This window comes from Haemorhous mexicanus, chromosome 1 (assembly GCF_027477595.1).
Source record: "Haemorhous mexicanus isolate bHaeMex1 chromosome 1, bHaeMex1.pri, whole genome shotgun sequence".
In the NCBI taxonomy this organism is placed as follows: domain Eukaryota; kingdom Metazoa; phylum Chordata; class Aves; order Passeriformes; family Fringillidae; genus Haemorhous; species Haemorhous mexicanus.
This window is the reverse complement of record NC_082341.1, coordinates 103811179-103832944: the sequence shown is the minus strand read 5'-3', so window position 1 is coordinate 103832944 and position 21766 is coordinate 103811179. Positions and strand designations below refer to the sequence as shown.

General features: G+C 35.2%; 1 protein-coding gene across 1 annotated transcript in view; it reads right to left on the bottom strand.

Moving 5' to 3' along the window:
- CDH19 (cadherin 19) overlaps positions 1 to 21766 on the bottom strand; it is a 63971-nt gene that overhangs the window by 22179 nt on the left and 20026 nt on the right. Inside the window, exons 2-7 of the mRNA XM_059857529.1 lie at positions 14597 to 14823; positions 11052 to 11346; positions 4872 to 4991; positions 4065 to 4229; positions 2885 to 3069; positions 1670 to 1923 (exon numbers count right to left, since the gene is read on the bottom strand). Of these exons, the coding sequence (XP_059713512.1) occupies positions 1670 to 1923; positions 2885 to 3069; positions 4065 to 4229; positions 4872 to 4991; positions 11052 to 11346; positions 14597 to 14794 (1217 nt within the window). The 5' untranslated portion in view covers positions 14795 to 14823. The remainder of the gene's footprint in view (positions 1 to 1669; positions 1924 to 2884; positions 3070 to 4064; positions 4230 to 4871; positions 4992 to 11051; positions 11347 to 14596; positions 14824 to 21766) is intronic.

Genomic DNA, 21766 nt, shown 5'->3' with positions numbered 1-21766 from the left:
TTTTAATGGTCTACAAAGCAAAAGAACATATGGTGCAGTTTCTAAAAAAGTCTATTTCATGGAAATAAAACCTGTTTGAAAAATTGAAAGATTATTTTCACTCTTATTTGAAATGCCCACATGCAACTTTTCTTTTTTATATTGTACCTTTAATTCTGCTTGACACAGTCTTTCTGTTTCCTGTTGTCACTTAGGACTCCAGCTCAGACTATGTGTCAGTAGTTAAATGACTCTCTAGTTTGTTATTTATAGCTATATTTTTTGTCTTTTAAAAATCCGTAAAAAGATAAATAGAAGAACTAGAACAATACTGTATGTGAAAGCTCTTATAATTTGAACCCAAGTTTGAATACTTATAAACTTCTATTTAAGGTATTTATAATTTTCCTGACATAGTTGTTTTGTTTGGGCATTTTTTGGTAGTCTGATTCTTGATAAAAATTGTTCAGAAAAACTATATTAGGTATTTGTTATTTTTTATTTTTTAATACTAACATAGAGAGGTTTTGTTGCACGTCTTTTTTGGTTATTCGAAACCTGGAGTCCACAAAGCAACACAATTAGTTTTCTATGTTATAAGTAACTGCTGTCATTTATGATAGGATTGGTTTCAAAATTAGATTCATTTTCATGGCACTTAGTCCAAAAAACATATCTTTAGATTAGAAATTATATACTCTCTTCTAAAGGAACTCATTGATGCAATACCTGTATCACTGTTTTGGGACTATGTGGACTTATTCAATTTGAAGCCAGCTCCTCCAAAACATTTCTAAGAAGGTTTAGATATGTGTTAATGTTTAATTGATCCACAGGAGATGTTGAAGTCATCTAATCAAGCCACTAAATGAACCCTTTTAGAGGAGGGAACAAAAAAAAATCAATGTAAATTTTTTTCTTATTTAATTTAACCTATTACTAGTCTAATAAATAACAGTAAATTAATGGAAAATCATAACAAATCACCACCTACAGCTCTGAAGCCATAGCATAATATTTACGTATTTCTCCTACTAGAAATCTACACACCATAAATTATTTTGTGTCTCAACCATTTGTCACTGTATCCTGCTTTGTCTAAATTGCATAGTACACAGTGATGTCAGGCAATTCAAGAAGTTATTTTAATTATAAATCCCATGTTAAAGATTAATTACCTGTTTTCTCCCTTAAGAGACAGCAAAATCATTTATAGTATAATAAGAAGAATCTGCTGTTGTTGGGTTGGGTTGAGTGGCTAGGTGTCAGCTGGCTTGTGTTGAGAAATTGTTTTGAGTATTTTGCATCACTTTTTTCTCTTGGGGATTTGCTGCAGATTTGGGTTTTTCCCATCTCTTATTTTCTTTGATATTATTAGTATTAGTATTAGTATTATTTTGATACATCAAAAAAAATAATAAGAAAAAACTGTCTTTATTTGAACCCATGATTTCTCACAACTTTGCACTTTCAATTCTTATTTGCATCCCAGTGTTTGTGGGAGTGATCAAGTGCCTGTATGGTCCTTACCCGTCGATGTGGGTTAAATCATGACATCTGCTATAACCTTGGCTATCACAGTAAAAGCACGATTAACTGCAGTTATGAGCTATGGTAAGGAACAGAAATACCCTTTGGAAATACCAACTACATTTGCATTTGAGGCCTGTTCACATTTTAAGACAGGTACCTGACTGGACTTTCATCATCATCTGGATCTCTGGCAGTTACGACCCCAACCAGTGCGCCACGCATAGCTCCTTCAACAATCTCCATCACATAGTTCTCCAAGGTGAAAACTGGAGGTTCATCAGCATCTTCCACATTGATTTTGACAATGGTTGTATCTTCAAATGGTCCGTCTTCCAAAAAACGCTCATCAATGTATCTGTTTACAGCTTTTACTTGAATACTGTATCTCCTTTTGCTCTCATAATCCACTCTCTGTTAAGAAAGAGAGATTTGGAATATTTCTTTCTTCATGTTTCAATTAAATATAGTTCAATAAATGATGTGAGATTAAAGACAAAGTAGTGCTATACTTCTTTTAAGATTGTTTAAAAAAATGTTTACTAATAAAAGTTAATTCTAAGGTTTCTTTTTTAAGTTAAAAACACTTTCAAATTCAAATGTGCTTGTTTGCTTTCACATTTCACGCTGGCTTTAATGCTGCAATCAAGCAACACTGTAAAAAAGAATTCCCATAGAATGTCTCCCCTAATGACACGTAGTTTCATTACAATTTTAGATAGTCTTTATCTTCTGAATTAAATAAATAAATAAATTACTAAATAAATAGCTTACCAAACTAAAAAACCCACAAACAAAAAAAGATCAAAACAAACAAAAAACCTTTCACACTTAAAGCATTCGATTCCTCAGGGTCCTACAGTTCACTAGGCTATTGAACTCTGTCTTCATTTCAGATGATCCCTGAGATGACTGAGAAATCTTCCTGAGTGATTCCAAAATAAATTACATAGTATCAAAGAATATTAATTTTCTATTTATCTAATTTATTAATAAATTCTTGTTTCAGTTAACAGAAGGTGTTGGAAGTGAGGTGAGATTGCTTGAAATTTATTGATAAATATTTTACAGGCAATGCACAGAAGAGATAGAACATTTTCTCGCAACGGTATACAATGTGTGGCAGTTAGGGATTACATTGAGATACTGACTGTTGCTATTATATTAAGCAGTAATAGGAATGAGTCAAAAATGTCAACAGAAAGAAAAGCATTTTTCTTTTTTATCCCTCATAATATTCCAATCAAATCACAAAGCCTAAAGAAAAAAAATAAAAGAGAATCAAAAGCAGCAGACCTTTTTTTGCACATCCAGCTTGCTTGAGGATTTTCTTTCAAATAGTTAGAGATTTTTTTTTTAGCTTCTGAGATCTCACCTTTTTTAGTAAGATAATTCCTTCCTGAGTCTCATTGTTAGTAATGATGTTAAAAACATCTGAGCTATCTGCTTCAATAAAATAGTCCATGGCTGCATTGTCCCCAATGTCTCTGTCTTCTGCGAAGACTTTGCCTACAGTGGTGCCCACGGGAGCCTCTTCAGAGACACTCATGTAGTAGAGTCCTAAAGAAACAAATACGGGCAAAGTTTAGTGATCTGCCATGGTTAATAAGTGCTGTAGCTGGAGGTTCTCAGAGAGCTGGGAAAAGTCATAGCTTCTACTGGAGCAATTGATGTGATCTGGCATTGTATAGATCTTGGGTGCAGGGCAGGACAATCTTTTCCCTTGAGAGCCCTTCCTTCTCAGCCGTACTTCAGATGTGTATAGACCAAAGGACTAAAAAAACCAACAAAACAGTTCATGGTTTTAAACTGAAGGAGGGAAGGTTTAGATTAGATATAAGAAAAATGTTTTTTACTCTGAGGGCGATGAAACACTGACACAGGTTACTGTCAGTTACTGCTTAGAGACAAGGTGAATGTCCCATTCCTGAAAAATTCTAGGTCACTTTGAATGCAGCTTTGAGCACCCCTGCCCAGGGAGGGTTGAACTAGATGACATTTAAAGGTCCATTCCAACACAAACTATTCTATGGTTCTGTGACTGATCATGGTGAAGAAACAGCCGAGGACAGCACTTCCCAACAGTGCAGTTTTTTCCTGGTAGCCCAATGAGCAGCTCCCGTATCTGCCAGAAACTACCTGAAGAGAGAGGTTCATATAATTTGCTAAAAACTCTTTAACATGTGTCAGAAAAAAATGAAGAGAGAAAATGAAAAAAGTAGCTGAGTGAAAATGATGCCAAATATCCTGTTTTCCAGCATTTAGGCTGAGGTAGTGCAAATTATAGGGAAAGCAGTTTAATGATTTGTCTCCAAAGTCTATTAGTAAGTGAAACCAGCAGACTTGAGATTTTTGCAGTGATAGATTTTCTTTTCCTCTTGGTTTTTGAGCTTTTGTGAAGCCTTTTTTTTTTCTCATGATTTTGCTTTTTTACACCTGTATGCTAAGGTCAAAGTACAGGCTTGCTCTAAAAAGACCTACCTGCAAACCTAACAGAGCAATTGTGGATCTAAACTTCCTCAAGAATTCCATTACTGTAATTAGTCTCTACTCACTCTGTTGAAATTCAGGTGGGTTGTCGTTGATGTCGGAGAGATTGATGGTAACAGTGGCTGTTGCAGAAAATGCTCCTGGTTGCCCAACCATGTCTTTGGCTTGAATGATGACCAAATACTGATCTTTTGTTTCTCTATCCATTTGGGAAGCCATTCTAATGACCCCTAAAAAAAAACATGCAATACAATGGCATATTAGTTTCATTTTTTTTCTTAACATCTGACATGAATATATAGCATTATATGCATAGAACATGTTTCACTGCATTCAGTTATGAATTTCATTTTTAACTGTGCATATCACAACTGTTCTTATACTGGGTGTTAGTCCTCATGGTAGCAAGTACACTGTATGTCAAATCCATTCTGTATATTTAGAGTTCTGGGGAGCAGAATACTCCATATATTTCCCCTACCATATAGAAACATCTCTCTTACTCAGAAATTAGGTTTTTTGGAGGGATGTAACATATCTGTCATTTCTCAACATACATATAGAAATATCACATGATGTGCCATAGAAGTGTTGATTCAGAAGTGTTCTTAGACTAATTTTTAAGGTGTATTATTCAGAGTCTAAATCTAACTAGATAATTTACTAATAAAGTTTGGATTTGCTAGAGAGAAAGAATTTCATCTTCCTATGAGAAAGAAAAGTTGATTTTTTTCAGCTTTCAGCTCTAGGAACTGTGCAGAGATCTAAGAGTGTAGAGTGGTGCCAGCTGATCTTTGTGTTGAAATCAAGAGAGACAATTTTGCTTGCATCCACTTTATGAGTTTATGAATGCACAAATTCACTTGTAGTACCTGTTGTTGGCTCCACAGAGAAATAAGGCTGTCCCTCAACAAGACTGTAAAGCAGACGAGCACTATTCCCATAAGAAGGATCATCAGCATCTGTAGCTGTTACCTGTGTAACCGAAGTACCTCAAGGAAAAATTAAATAGATTATGTTTGTTTTCTTCTTGTATAAATTGTCTCATAATTACAAAACATAAATTCTTTAAAAACCTTTTAACATACCCGTTATACTAACAAAAAGTCAAAAAAATTTACAGGAGCAAATGGCACCCATTAAATTTACCATTAAAAAGGGAAAATATTTTCCCAAATAAGGAAATATCACATTCAAAATTTCAATTAAAAGACAAATAAACCATATATGTTTTTTCAGTGCTACATTTATACTGCTTAAAATGCTACATATATCATGCCTATTTTCTAATATGTCAATGGAGTAAAGCAAATTGTTTCTCCTCCTATCTTCAAAGTATTTTACAGAATTTTCCCACTGGAATAAGAAAATACAGTCACTTTATCACCAGTAGGCCCACTGGTGATAAAAAAAATTAATTGTTAACAAGCAAAGCAACCAAGAATTATAACAAGGCTCTGAAAAAATTTTTTTATTCTTCAGTCTTTAATGAGCTTGTCCCAGCACAAAACTTGTGGCAGAAATCCCAGTGCAAAAACACAGTGGAATCAAAGAGCAGAGCTTGGTTTCTTCTTTGATGGGAAGCTGTTCATAGCCTAGATAGAAGATTGACAGTAGTCTCATGGCACCTTCTCTAATGATTCTCCTTTAAAAATAATATCCACAGTAACATCATTTTTTAAGGTAATCATTATTTTTATCTTTTTTTCCTCACCTAGATTCTGCATTAGAAAACAAATATCACTTCTTGTGAGGAACAGCAGGAAATCAAGCTACTTTCTAAAAATTTCTGGCATACATTCACAGGGTTGCACCTGCTTATCAATACGGCAGTATAGTTAGGCTGGAGGACAAAAGAAGAAGAAAAGGTGGAGTGCAAAGGGTTAGACCAGAAACACCATTTTTTAATGACAAAATCAAATGTCCAGATAAAACAAATATATTCATTGCTGGGTTTTCTAGCAGCTAAATAGTTTTATTTTTAAATAGAAATGAAAAATATAAGTATATTCTCATATAAGGATAGGCTAAAATAAATAATTTGCCTCTTTAAAAAAAAATTCTTTTGCATTTTCTCTCAATTTATTGAGCAGCATTTGAAGTGATTCTATTTCTCAAGTTATCTTCTCTCAGGCAGAGAGTAAACTAAGCCGTTATTAATTCACTCCAAATTTTGGACTTATATGTTTTTCATAACTTACCTACAATATCAAATATCTGACATGTGGGTTTAGATGCATAAATATATATGATTTAGATGTGTGTTTAGATGTATAAATATATATACAGATCCTATTGCTTTGGAGAAATTTTAAAGATAAAATTACAGATTCATATTTAATCAGGGCACATATATGCCTCAAAAAACACAGAATTCTTTAATAAGTCTAAAGAGCAAATGAAATCTTCAGCTACACAACTGTAACCTCATATCAGCTGTGATCTATGAAAATTGGTCTCACAGTTGCAGAAAATTCATCCTCTAAGAACATTTAGCATGACTAGAACACAGTTGCTTTAAAAAAATAAAATTGCTAGTTAAGAAAGGATCAGGCACTATGGATAATCCAACAGGTTTAGTATGTCATTAATGCCATTTTCTACTAAACAAACTCAAGTGTCCACAACTATGTTTAGGAATGCACTTATTTATAGCAATATATTTAGCAAATCAGTAATAAAATACAACATATGTAGGACTTCAAAGTCATCATCACAGCTTTTGTACACTTAACAGTAAATCTATTTTCTGCACAGTTTCTAAGCAGTATAAAGAAATATTGAATCTAAACCAGCATTTCTTTCTTCTCTGGGACCCAAACACACTTTTCTTCTTGTCTGTTAACTCTTCTAGAGTATTTCAGAACACAGTAGTAAGGACTTTGTTCAGCTGGAGCCAGCGAGATGCAGCAGGTGGATGTAATCAATCGAAACGTGAATAGTTAAAAAGAATCTAGTAAAGAGGGAGCTGACCTGGAAGGAAGAAATAATAGATATCCTGAACTCCAAGGAAGAAGCTAATTTATTTCTACATTTGGGTGACAAGAGACCATGTAAAGAGCAGGTTATCATTTCTTACATTTTTTTAGAACAAAGATTGTGTGATAACTACATGAACCTCCACATTAAGTATGGACTATGTAGCAAGAAGAAAAATGTTACCCTGGCTTTAGAGTACTTTCTCAGTTTTTAATTTTTCACTTTTATGAAATCTGTATTTCTTTATACATTTAATCATCAGAAAAAACAATCCACCAAAATGAACTAAACTAAAACTGAAAAAAAACCCAATAAAAACCCAAACCAGAACCCACAAAAAACCACAAAACCCAACTCAAACCATTTGCAGAATGGAATCACATCTACCTAACATTTGTATTTGGGTGACAAAAATTGAAATGTTAATATTCCATACTCAAAAACTCCCTAGAGCCCTTATTTGTAACTACATGATTGTGAGAAGAATAAATGAACAGATACAAATCATTTCTTATAAAGCAATCAAATAACATATTTCATACTGCACACACCCCCCAAAGTTAAGGGACCAAAAATCCCTAGTCCTGATGTGCAAACATCACATGATATTACTGACAACTGAACTTTTTGATTAGCTTTATTTGAGGCAAAGTGCTACTTTGAATATCTGCAGGCTTGGTTTTACCCTTCTGTGGTGAAATAGGGGAGAGTGCCATTTATACGCCGCAGCCCATTAGGTATACCATGGGGCCCTCATATGGCAAATTGCTGTTCATTTTTCTAACTAGAGCTTGAGACCTATAAAGACATTAAATACTGATAGATTATTGCATCTGACTCTTAACCACTCCATCAGATATACTGCATTTGTACAAGTTGAACAGTTATGAGGAAGACAGTGTAAAATCGTACCAAACGCCTGAGGGTAAAACAGAGTCCTGTGTTCTCAGAAGAGAGTCCATTTGCTGACACGCTTTTCATTTACTGTGACACTTGCATATAAAACCCTAATAAAATTTACTACTGAAGATAAAAGAGAGCTAATAAAGAATTTAAATGTATTCTAATTTGTTGGCACATTTGTGTATATATTGGTACTTGTAACTAACTTCAGGCACAGTTATTTGTGTCTATTTTCTGGTTTTGCTGTGCTTGTCTGAGGCAAGTGATGAGATCTGAATTATTATCTATTCACTTTCTTAGTTCCAGACAAAATGTGTAGCAGCAGTGACTTGCTTTCCCAAATCTTGACCATACTTCCTAAGAGCGTTTTCTGTGAGGAAATTATCAGGACACCTAGCACCAGTGAGCTGAACCGAATTTAGAGAGCACAGAAACAGAGCAAAGAGCAAGCATCTCTATTGCACTGCATCATTTAAATTAACTCTGTTCTTCACCCCTTAATTTGAAAGAGTATGTTTTAGTTTACTGGGAGAAAAATACTAATACAATCAACCACCATGCTACTGATACTTCAAACTTCAGTGGATTACCCTTCCTCTCTGCTACGAGTTTATAAATTTTCTTGTAAGATTGGTTTAGAATGCACACTGAAACAGGTTCCACCTCAGTAGTGCAGTCCCTACCTTTTGAGAAGCAGGGTAAGTGAGGCCCCAGAAGTATTCACAGTGTGTGGCTCAGTTGCTTCACGTTTTGGAGCTGACCACTATCAAGGTATACGCTCCACTTGCATTTTATATTCCAGACAGACGTATGCATTAGTATTCCAGTAGTGTCTCCATGGAAGAAGTAGATGAAAGAATGATACCTGGAATGGCTATGGTATTAGTGCTAGAGAGGTCAAGTGTAGAAGCAGTAATGCAGAAAATATTTCAAGATCCTGGATGACCTGGATTCATCCATCATACACTGGATGATCATAAATCAGTGAGTTTACTATTTCAGGAAGTCCATGTCTGAGAGAGAAGGCAAATTGGGTTCTTACTTCATTTTTTTGCCCATTCTGATAAATGGGACATGGCTTTACTTCTGATTTTTAATTTATTTTTTTCATTTTATATGTTTCTATATTTCACTGGAACATTTTTTTATTTATAATATTACAGGAATATCACAAAGTAAATTACATTTTCTGCAGCTTAATTAATCTTATGCTGAAGTGATACCATGTTTTAGGAATCTAAATATATAATAGATGACTCAGGAGAGTGGACAAAGACAGCTGAGCCTTTAATTTTTAGTGTATCTCTTTATAGCAAACTCAAGGCAGTATAGAGTGAAGCTTCTCAATTGTCAACTGTTTGTTGATGGTTTCAGGTAAGAAACAGAAGTATAAGGGAAAAGATTACTACTATTATTTTTGGTCTTAAGTACCACCCTACTTGACTATTTTTCTTTTTTTTTTTCTTTTTTTCCCATATAGCCATCATAAAGACAGAAAGATAAAATGGAAGAAATTCAGTTGTTCTTACACTTATGTGGTTCCAAGTCTCTACGAGTATAAATAAAGACATACTAAATAAACAGCCATTTAAAAAACATTTTTATAAGAGACAAGGACCCTATAAGCAGTGGTTTACCACAAAGGGAAAAAAAAAAAAGAGAAAAAGGAAGGAATTATCAAAGTCCTAAATTTTTGAAATCCTAGGTAATTCTTGACAATTAGGTGTACTCATTTTTGCTATAAGCACATAAAAAATAAAAATGCAATGGACAAGTCACCTATCTTGTCTCCAAACTTGAGCAAATGAACAAGATGCAAAAGCTGGAAGAACCCTCTGAACTAGTGACTGATTATGTTAGAAAAAGTTATTTGAACAAGAGGTCAGGTGCAGCATTAAGTCTGTCTGCACAGAAGAAAGTGTCAGTGAAGAAACAATAGAAGTGATTTCCCTGGTGGAAAGTGGTAGAAGCAGGTAGCAAGTATCAATAGCAAGTAAATTGAACAAATGCATGTCTTTTGCAGCTACTGCTGGGAGTGATGATGAGCTGCTGCATCCTGGCAGAAATTAGGATATTAACCTCACTTTCAATTAAATAACAGGCATGAATATCCTTTTCTTTCACCTGCCATCCTGGCTGGTAGAAGAAGATAAAGTTTATGGTTTGCTGTCAAATATTCACAGATTATGCTTTAAAAGTTGAGCAGATAATGCTTAATACCATCACTGATGCTATTACAATAATGACCTCATTGATTCATACTATTTGAAGCACCACAATATTTAAATTTCTTTTCAATATCAGTCACAATAGAAATAAGCAAAATAAGTAGGTGTATAAATCTGAAAGTTTACTGGGATTTTCTGTAAGATCTGGAGAATCTAGTTTCCCTTTGATTTTGAAAATAGCTATTTGGAGATATTATTGATAACATTCCTGTTTACATCAGCTGTATTAACACTTTCGGGTTTTTGAAGGCTTACATGTCCACATATTATGAATGCATATGTGTATGTAAATATATATATATATATACACATGTATACCTATATTTGCCAGATGTTGACTTTGCTTTGCATTTGTTGCATAAAGTTTCCAGATACATGACAGATTTGTCAGGTACAGGTTTGTCTGATCATGTGAAAGTGAGAAAGAAGAGGTACAGGCATTATGTTTTTCCTCTTGACAGGAAAATTACAATTCTTGTACGGCAGAAATCAGAAGGCAGAATGCATTCACTGCACACTATCCAATCCAAACAAGGAGAAGCTGACTGAAAGGAAAGCGTTTTGGAAATGTAAATAAGTAGGCAACATGCAGACAGTGAGGGTGGCCATCACTTCTTCACAACTGGGAATGTTATATTTTTAAACAAGTGCAAATTTCAAGGCTGAATCACTGACGGAAAAGACAAATGTCTGTAGTCAATCCAAGCATGTATCCAGAATCTCTAAAAGGACTTGGATATATGTAGGCACCTAAATATTTAAAAACAGGAATGTTAAGTAGAGAAGTTAAGAATATACCTTTGCAAATTTCCAAACTTGTAAAAGAGTTTCCTTCCTTCTTACGGGGCTGCAGTCTGTAACATATGCTATTAAGATTTTACTTCAACAAAGATGTGTAGAAAAAATCAGGAAATAAAGAGTTTGATTCACAGTATATCATACCTTCAGGAGACATCTCTGGAACAGTGGCCACATAAGGTCCATCCAAGAACTGCGGTTCATTGTCATTGACATCTCGAACCTTGATGATAAATTCTGATTCAGGTTCTACAGGAAGCTGAGTGCTCCTGTTAATTGCTTGTGCTCTTAGAGTGTAGAAAGGTTTCTTTTCTCGATCCAACTTTTGTGTTACATAAATTTTGCCGTTATATTCATCAATGACAAAAAAGCTTCCAGCTCCCTCCCCAGTCAAAATGTATTTTAAGTTGCCATCCTGCTTGTCTAAATCTGATTTCAGCTGAAAGTAAAAGGGAGAAAAATAAGTCACAGTTTGGGAAGAATAAGTTTTGAAATATTCATTTTATGCTTTGTTTTGATTCTACACTGAACTCTGTTGCTAATGAGCTTTCTTGGACACTATTGTTTGATACTGTCACATTTTCAGCCAACCATTTTAATTTTAAAATCTATAAAATTATTTTATTTAAGGGTATTGATATAACAGTCTTTAGCATGTGTGATATACCTGAAAAGAGATGCTTCAGCTACCTTGAAGTGAAGGGAATTCATCTAAGTACGTACTTTAGTTCATTGTTTTTCAACTCCCCTTCAATTCTGCTGAAAATAATGCAAACGTCATTAAACATTTTTTTTTTTTTTTTAATTGTAGATGACACATCTACTTTTTAAGTTTTTTTTTTTTTACTCAACAATGCTAAGTGTAAATGTGTGCAACAGTGATGCTCTGTTTCTGTTGAAATATTAGAGGGGAAAAGACATTCTGTGGTGAAAGTCTGTATTGTTTATTCCAAAATAAATTGATAGACATTTTCCATTTCCTTCCAGGATGATCTACATCCTCTGTTCTATTGCTGAGATGAACTTTATGGTGGTGATTCCTTTGATGAAGCTGAGCCTTGTAGGCAATTTTAGTCCAGCTGCATTAGTTCACGAAAACCAAATAGTTCTGTTAATGTTATTGATATATAATAGTGCAATATTTTAAGAGCAATAAATTAATTTCCTAACATAGCAAGCATCCACAGTGGAATTTTATGGGAACAATAATTTCCAATAATTCATTAATTCTCAATTTTTCCTCCACTTATTTTGGTTTTAGAACAAAAAATATCAAACTCTCTAAGAGCCTGATACTAATTGAAAAATCCAAAGTTTAAAAAAAAAAATTATTCAAATTTCTTCTCTTATGCTACATGTTTAAAATGTAAATAATATGCCTAACTGTTGACTTTATTATCTCACTTTTTTGCATTTGTTTATTGACCCTAAAGTCACTGTAAGTTGTGAGGCCATAGAACAGGAAAGTAACATTTCCCTGTCGGATCTACTCAAATATTTTGTAATAACTTCCGAAGTTGCAAAAATAGTTTTAACTTTTCTTTGGAAGAATGCCTATGCCTTTTAAGATTTTCATAATGCATAATTGTCTGCATGCATCGGATGGATAATTTATTCAGAATGTGACTGGGACACTGCTCTGAGATATGAGGAACGGTTTTGAGTTCCTACTCTGAGTTCTGTAAGGTATGTAACACCTAAAATATTCAGAGTTAATTATCCTTGCCAGTACAAAATACAGAATTTTCAAATCTTAGGGAGTTTGGAACCATTTAAAATAAGACAAGCTTAAATATTTTCAACATAAGTAGTTGTGTGCTAAACATGGACCACGTTACCCCCTTTATAGGTGGTCTGGTCAAACAAATTTGCCATCTCACTAAGGGGCAACACAGATTCTTTGTTAACCATAAATCTTGGTTTCCTTTTCACATCACCCAGGACATGGGAGAAGTTATATATATATATAGATCTTTAAACTAAGATGGGGCTCAGATGTGACCACAGAGTGTATCAAACCCTTAGGCTGTGGGAGCATTCCTTTGACTGGCTGCTAAGACATAGCCTGTGTTCAGTAATTTCACTCAGAATCATTTATCCACAAAAGATTTCATGACCTTGAACATGTTAAATGAAAGGTCCCTTACAGATGACATTTGCTGAGGAAGAGTAGCAAAGGTTCAAAGTTTACTTGGTTTTTTTTTAGGCTGGGAACAAGATAAGTGGTCTTAGCATTGTAAATGAGAATTGAAAACAAGCATTTTTGTACTCATCCTTGTGTATCTGCCACTGCTGTGCTGATGGACACATTTATTTTTTCTTAATCTTGTTAATGGAAAAGGAGTCATGAATCTATGTTTAATGAAATTTGAAAATTTTTTTCTGACTGAAAAAAAGATTTTGATATGGAATAGTGATTTAAAAACAGAGACTGTCTACCTTTGTATATTCGTTGATGCAGTTTTCTTCAGAGCCTTAATTACTAAAAATTCATGTGTTGATCATAGACTACCACTTCATTTGCTGAAAGCAGCGCATTTTCTACTCAATAAAAAGACAAGTAAATATGTCTTATTAGACAATGGTTTCACTGCAATATATTTTAAAAAATTTTCAATAAAATCCCCAGTTAACCTGTGAGAAATAAAAAGGTGAAATCATGAAAATACATGACATTTACGAAGATTTTTTGCAGGAAATACTTTTCCAAAGTATTGGGAAAGTAATAATAATTGTTTAAAAAATAGACAGTATGTCTTCACTTGTTCTTTCAGAAGTGAGACATCACACTTCCATAGTAACTACTTTGAAAGGGCTGTGAAAAAGTAATTAATGAATTTTGAGTACTTCACCCTTTGGGCCCAATTAAATTTTAGTGCTAGTTAATTAGCAGTTAAACTTATTTTGGTTCATTCATCTAAAAAGGGCCTTAAAGAAAAGAAGATCTCAAGATTAAAATTACTTCTAGCATACAAAAATAAAAATAATAATAAATATAATAATGATAAGCAGAGAGAGAAGGGGGCAGATAAACCCTCATTAAGACAATTATCTTAAAGCACATTTTTAAAGGAGGGTGAAAAATAATTGCTCGTTGTGCTAAACCTACGTTAATCTAATGAACCATGCAGATTCCCGTAGTTTCTCAGTGGTAAAAGGATTTAGTATTAATCAGCTTCGTTAAAAATTAATGAGGGGTAAATCAGCTGCTACTTAGTGTAATAGAAAATCAAGCTAAATACTGTTTGTAAACTACACTACACTCAGTATGGCTGCTCTGATGCAGTGCCAAAAATAGCATGAGCAAATTGCCAGATGTTGATAAATGAGTTTTAACTTCCACTCAGAAGGAAGAAAGGAACTTTTCAGCTTTATACCTTCATCTGCTACACATGGAGCTAGTTTTAGTAACAGCATGCGTGCGAAGTTTCCTTGACAGCAGCCCTCAGTGAAGGAAGGTGCTTGGTGCTGCTGTGGCCTAAAGCTCTCGGACTTCTCTGACCTTGAGAAAGGTCATAGGAAAGGAGAAATGTGCTACTGCCTTATTACAGCTTCCTGATCTTCTCTTTCTATGTTTCTTGCTATTTCCACGTCACTGGAGATATTTGGTTTTCCGAGTCAGGGTAGAAGCCGCTACTCAGCATGCTAAATCTAACCTTGTACTGTCCTTGAATCATTACTTATCATACCTGTCCAATATACACAGGATGCGGCGAAATCTGTTCCTCAGTTGCAAAAAGAGGTTCCCACAGCCAGCCACGTTTCACTCTTCGAGCTGGTGTGAAAGACTGAACTGTGTTTTGAGGGTTGGAGTTCTGTGTGCTGGGAGAGCAAGGCCAGAGTTGAACCAGCATCACCACGAGACTTAGCAATACAGAAGAATTCATGCTGAACCGTTCTTTCAATCAGCTTTAATCTGTGAAAGAGGAAAAAAAAAAAGAAAAATCTTTGACAAAGCATCACTTTTGTCTTTCTACTCCTATATATTGATTCTCTGCTAATGTAAGAGCTGATTTGCAGTGTTAAAACCTCCTCCTCTCCCCAAAAGTAAAGAGCTGAAATGAAGTCTGTTTCTTATTAAAATTTTAATAAGAAATTTTAAAAAGACCTTTCAGAGTCTCTAACATGAAAGTCAAGTGCTTAACTTTTCTTTATGAATATCCTACACAGGGACTTATGATGCAAAAAAAAAAAAAAAAAAAAAAGGAAAACAGTCCTTCAATTAATTCATCTTTCAAATTAAGCTAGATAATTGTATTGTGTAGCCTATGAATAATTTGATTGGAATAATTGTATGTTTCTGCTTAGACAGGGCTCATTTTGAGCTGCAGTCCCAAAACTGCCTGAAGGGTGAATATGTAGCTTTAGTAGCCCTGATGTCTGACAGCTGAAACAGAGTGATGCAGATATTTTTTTAACCTCTTCTAAACCACTTTCCCAGCTCAGCAAAATGCCTGTAAAAATGTTAAAGGTGATAGGGTACCATGAAGAAGCAGTAAAAATTTACAACTTTCTCCTTTCCAACCAAACAGCAAGGACAAGGCAACCAACCAACATGGACAAGGCAGGTGTGTTTAATGGATTCTTTGGCATGGATGATGCACCAAGGGATTCCCACAGCCCTGAGCTGGAGGACCATGACTGCAACAATGATCAGCTCCCAGTAGATTCCGAAATTGTGCAGGAACTGCTGCTCCAGCTGAATCCCTACAAATTTATAGGGCATTATGGGGATTGATCTGAGAATCCTCAAAGAGCTGCTGATGTCATTGCAGAACATCTCTCAATGGGTTTTGAGTTGTCTTGGGAATCCAGAGAGATCCCAGCTGACTGGAAGCTGTGAATGTTGTCCCATTTTTCAAGAACAGCACGAATGAGAACACCAGAGACGACAGGATTGTCAGTCTCACTTCAGTGCCTCATCAAGTTTTGGAGAATGTTATTTTGGGAGGTATTGAAAAATACCTGGAGGACAACAAGTAATTGGTCATAGCCAGGATGGCTTTGTGAAAGGAAAGTACTGCTTATCAAATCTGATTACTTTTTATGACATGGTATCTCACCTAATTGATCAGTGGAAGCCTGTTGATTTCGTCTTTCTGGATTTCAGCAATGATTTCAATACTTTCTGTCACAGGATCCTTTCAGACAAAATTTTCATCTCACAGCTGGATAAACACAGCATGGGTTGGTGTTGGCTGAGCAACTTGCTCACAGATTGGACACAAAGTTACAGTGAATGCGGTGATGTCAAACGGGAACCTGTCACTAGTGGCATTCCACAGGTCTCCATGCTCAGCCCTGTACTCTTCAACATATGTGTGACTTTCTTGCAGAACTGGAAGGAATATTAAGCAAGTATGCAAATGATACAAAACTGGGAGGAGCCTTTGAAGGCAGGGAGACCTTGAAGAGAAAACTCAAAAAATTAGGGGGCTGGGCAATCACCAATTGTAGGAGCTTCAACAAGGGAAAGTGATAGATTCTGCACCTGGGATGAGGCAACTCTGGATGTACAGACAGACTGGGGAATGAGATGCTGGGAAGCAGTGCCATAGGAAAGGAGCCAGGGGTCCTGGTCAATGGCAAGTTGAACCTGAGTCAGCAGTGCCCTGGCAGCCAGGAGGGCCAACCCTGTACTGGGGAACATCAGTGACAGCATCAGCAGCCAGGCAAGGGAGGGGATTGTCCTGCTCTGCTCTGCACTGGGGGCAGCCTCACCATGAATACTGAGTACAGTTTTGGGTGCCACAATATAGGAGAGACTTTAAAGTATTTGAGAGCATCTGAAAAAGAGCCACAGGATGGTAAAGGGGCTTGTGAGGAAGCTGTATGAGGAGAGACTGAGGTCACTTGATCTGCTCAGTCTGGAGAAGAGGAGACTCAGAGGACACCTCATTGCAGTTAAAACTTCCTTGTGAGGGGAAGAGGAGGGCAGACACTGGTCTTTTCTCTGTGGTGACCAGTGACAGGTTCCAAGGGAATGGCCTGAAATTGTGCCAGGGGAGACTTAGGCAGGATATTAGGAAAAGAGAGAGTGTTTGGAGACTGCAGCAGGCTCCCCAGAGAAGTGGTTAGAGCACCAAGCCCATAGACAGGGTTCAAGAAGCATTCGGACAATGATCTTGGATACACGGTGTTACTCCTGAGGATGGTCCTGTGCAGGGCTAAAAGTTGGACTCAGTGATTCTTGTGAGTCCCTTCCAACTCAACATATTCTGTGATTCTATGAATAGAATTTTTCTTTACAGATTTTGCCACCTCTAACATTATTTTCTCCAATTAAACTGAGAAAGGGCAAATATATATTAAAAGCTGTAGGTTTCTGCAGCTAGTTTCATTTCCACTATGTATACTTTCAGAAGCTGAAGCCTTTTCACAAACTGTAAGCTATTACTGGCTTTTCAGTGATTTTTGACACAATGAAGGAAATATTAAATATAATTCTATGCTCAGTTAAGAATATCCATCTTCTATGAGGCAAAAATGAAAATTTTGAAAATACCTACCAGAAACACAAAAGTTTTGAAAATACTACACATTTGGCAATGGCATTAGCCATTCTTTTCAAGGCTTTAGCATTGAAGAATAACATTTCCTATGAAGGAGAAATCTGGTTTATGAATTTGTGACACACTAGTCTGAAAAACACACTGAAAAAAAATATTTGGATGAGTTTATTTTAGACCTTAAAAATCCATAAGTCTTTTAGCTGGCTGGGATAAAATATGAATCTATGCATTTAAAATTCATTATTTAAGTATTAATACTTTAAATACTTGTCCTTATCCAAAGAGAAATGCCATAATTGCTTAAATTAACAGACAATACACAAAACTGCTCTTTCCAGCAACTTACATGATGTTGGACAACAGTTTGTTAAAATGTAATCTGCAGAGATGGAAAGAGTTCTAATAGGAAAGTCAAATAGAACTACAGAGACTAAGGTGTACATTCCAGTTTTTTCACGTTTTGTGGTTTTTGACTGCAAAGCTGTAACAGAGCAAGACAAGATTTGAATAGAAGGAATGTGACTTGGATGTCCTTTTTTTTTAGTTTCCTGTAGAAAAGTTTTTATTTTCCTATGGCTGCAGGAAGAATGTTTGTGACATGGAAGAAAAGTCCAACAAAGCTCAACTTGGCTCTGAAATAAGGCTTGAGTGAGGTTTAGAAGGCCTAAAGACCTTAAAAGTCTCTATGCTATGGGTGTACTTAATGCTAAGCAGTAATTTGCACACAAAGTAACCTTGAAAAGGAACATTCATTTCATTTCAGCACATTGTGAAGGACAGACTACTCAACAAAAGCTGAACAGTCAAGGAGACCTTTCTGAGGAATCACAGAAAAATGTATTTCAATCACTGTTTTTATCTGAAGAGAGGTGTTCAGTCTCAGCAATAGCAAATAAGTCTGGCTAGGCTTTTTTGTTGTTTTGGATGCTTGTTCTGGCATTTTACAAATTATTCAACAAAATATCTCAGGCTTGTGGGGCAGTATTCTGTGCAGAGTGAATGCCAAACAAACAGTCATTACTGAACTTGGCTGAAGACACCATGTATTGACAAAAACATAATGAGGGTGCAGAATATGGCTGTGCTAGTCTGCTGTTGGCCACCTTCTTGCCATGTGCTCAGCAGTTACATATGAACAGCATATAAAACATGCAAAGAATGTTTTGGAGCATTTTGGTGTTGCCTTTTTACTAATTCATATTAAAATCCTGCGTTATGTGGAGTTAAGCATCATGTCTCGGATGAATTGGAACAAGTAAACATTTTGAGATTCTGATAAACTTCACACACTGTTAGTGTATAAGAAGACTAACCTGAAAATACAGATGGTAGGCAAATTCCTTTAGAAACAAAGCTATATAATGGAATTGAGATCTATATAAATCTCTGTTTCTCCTCTGCCTTAGCAAACATTCTGAATTTGCCTTTACTTTCAGGACCTTTCAAAGCCTATTTGCTTCCAACATCTTCCTACTCATTTGGCATTGAGACACTGCCTCCAGCTTCTGGGCAGCATGTGTTGCCATTTTTTATGGTCCAATTATAGTCCTTGTGAAACAACCACGTTCTTTCTCTTCCACTGATTGTAGCTCAGTCTCAGAAGTCAGTCTCATAAAATATCCAGAAAGTAGTTTCTTATTCCCTCGTCATTTTCTAGTCTTTTCTTTAAAAATCCAAACTTCAGTATTACCTACTTAAAAGAAAAATAAATATAAAAGGACTCACACTGTTTAGGATGGTTCTGTGCTGAGACTGCTGCCTATCACTTTGTCTAGTATTGCCTCATTATTCCCTGGTACTTTCCTGTCTTTCCCTATCCGTCAGTTGTCTCTTGTTTTACACTCATTTGCTATGGTCTTTGTAAATGAAGTGACCTTGTACTCTGTGTTATAATTATAGTATGCAGCATGAGGGAGGATTAGTAAAAGCACTGAGCTGTTGAGCTCTGTAGTAATATGCCCTAATAGATAATTTTTTAGCAGAATATTTTCTCATTGAAAGAAAAAAGAAAAGACAAATATATTTTCAGAGATGAGCAAATGATCTATCGCTACAAATTTTCTCAAGAGGAAGAAAGGAACAGAAACCATTGTTCTGCTCCTGTCCTTTTGGAAGTATGTCTCCAGTTTTTCTCACTTGCAGTGAGTTGCCATAATAAAGTCTGATTGTAAGACCAGAGTAATGAGAATATCCATAGCAGTTGTAAAAAGCGGGCTGCAGCTTTTAAAGCTTATAGAGCAGCATCTTCCTTTCATACCCGAGGAAAACCATGAATTCCCTGTAGACTAGAAACAGATTTACCTTCTTGGAACAAAGTTGATGAGTTTTTTCAAAAGTTTATTTTGGAATCTTCACCAAGTGACATCCTGTCTCCATTTGAAACTGGATGTTATTTTAGGTGTGCTGGTAGTCTGCCTTCCTACTGAGTTCCCTTTGTTTCAATTTTTTTTCAATTGTGATTGTGCAATTACATTACAAAATAATACATGCTACTGCCTAGTGTTGAAAGAAAAGCAATAGAAAAAAGCAGAGGTCTAAAAAAGACTACTTCTGGGATACAGAGAAGTTATATTTTTGTTGGTGGAGAAAATTAAACGCTAAAGCTGGATACAAACAACAGCTTTCTAAAGCATTAAAAAAAAAAAAAAATCCAAACAGCAGGTTAGAGTGCAGGTGCTGAAAAATTCTGTTTCAGTTCTCTAAGTTGAAGAATAAGGAACAGTGAGCCTAATTTTGTAACAAAAGTCCCATAACTTGATATAAGTAAAGCCTTTTAGTTAGGAGGTAGCAAAACACGGAAATAGGGTAACAAGGTAGATACTCCTGAGTAGGACCATTTCCTATACGTGTTTGGTGCTACAGTTTTGAAACTGACTCCTGAGAAGAGCAAATCTCTCTGTCCTTGAATGTACTCAGCCAAAAAAATCTTGTAAAAATTCAGATTGAAATACATTCCTTTTGTGGAATTTGGTGATGTCTTTGCTTGATTTAATAATGTCAAGCAAACAACGAGTGGAATAATTCATGTAAGCCAATCTAATTCATTAATATGCAGCTTCTGAAACATTTGTTATCTCAAGAACAGCCTTAACATGATGTTGTTTCTGTTGCATGTTCTGTTTTATGCCCTGGTGTTATTACAATTGTAGTGAAATCTGTCTCCCTTGTACGTTGCTATCTTTAATTTTCACTTAATAGGATAAAGAAGAAAGGGTACGTGTAACTAACCCCTACAGATTACCACGTTATAAAAAGCTTAAAGGAATAGAAACCTTCATATTTCTCCACTACAGACTTGTCCATTTGTTCTTTGTCTACTGGCTATTCGCCCCAACTGCATTTAATGTGGTTGAATACTGAGGATCCTAGTGTATTATAAGAGCTACTGCTCTATCTGTTTTCAAGTAAACACTAGATATGGACTCATTTTCATTGACTAGTTTAAGTCTTGCACTATATGGTTGACACCTAGGCTCTATTACTTCTGCAATTCTCAGAGAAGTAGTGATATATAATAATATATATCTCAATTATTTTAATTGAAGCATTTATTTTGTGGGTTCCCTTATTTGTTTTTTGGGTTTATAATCTCTGCAGAATAATGATAAAATATTCTGGTATGTGCAAGTACTGGCCATAATCCTAATCTTGCTACTTCTTACCATTGTTGAATTTAAGATAGTGTAGGATAATTTTTACAGGTTTGGTATGTTAAAGCCCTGCCCTATATTTTTTATGTATTTAATCTGTGATTTGGTCTTTTGTAATCAGTACCAAGATGTTTTTTAAACTAAGTTTTCCATTTTTCTTGAATTTTTACTATTTTATTTGGAGACATTGGAAGAAGGCATACTAAACTCCTAAGGAATAAATGTGGCATATCTAACTCCAATTATTGCTGGAAGTCACTATTGTGACAGTAATGTTTAACTAAGCTCATAGTAAAGCAGCAGTGAAGAGAAAGCACTACAATTTACAAGAATTTATTTTGCAATTTGAACTTATTTTTTACTAAATACAATCACAGTTACCATTTACCATGCATACATATTGTGTGATTGACTGAGTGATTAATTGATTTTTTGTGATTGGGTGAAATTCACACCAGTCCTTCTGAAGTTTAAGGCATCTTTTCCACAATCCTCTCAGCTTATATTTATCTGCCTGGATGCTTTTGTTTGTAGTTGTCTAATATAGCTTTTATTTTTATTGAATCTAAACATTTTAATGTCATCTATTATGACTTTCTTGTCTTTCACATTTTTTTCTTCTTAAAATAAATTTGGACTGCTATATCTAACAAGTGTTCTGAATTTAATTGTATAGTTCTTATCAGAACTAGCATTT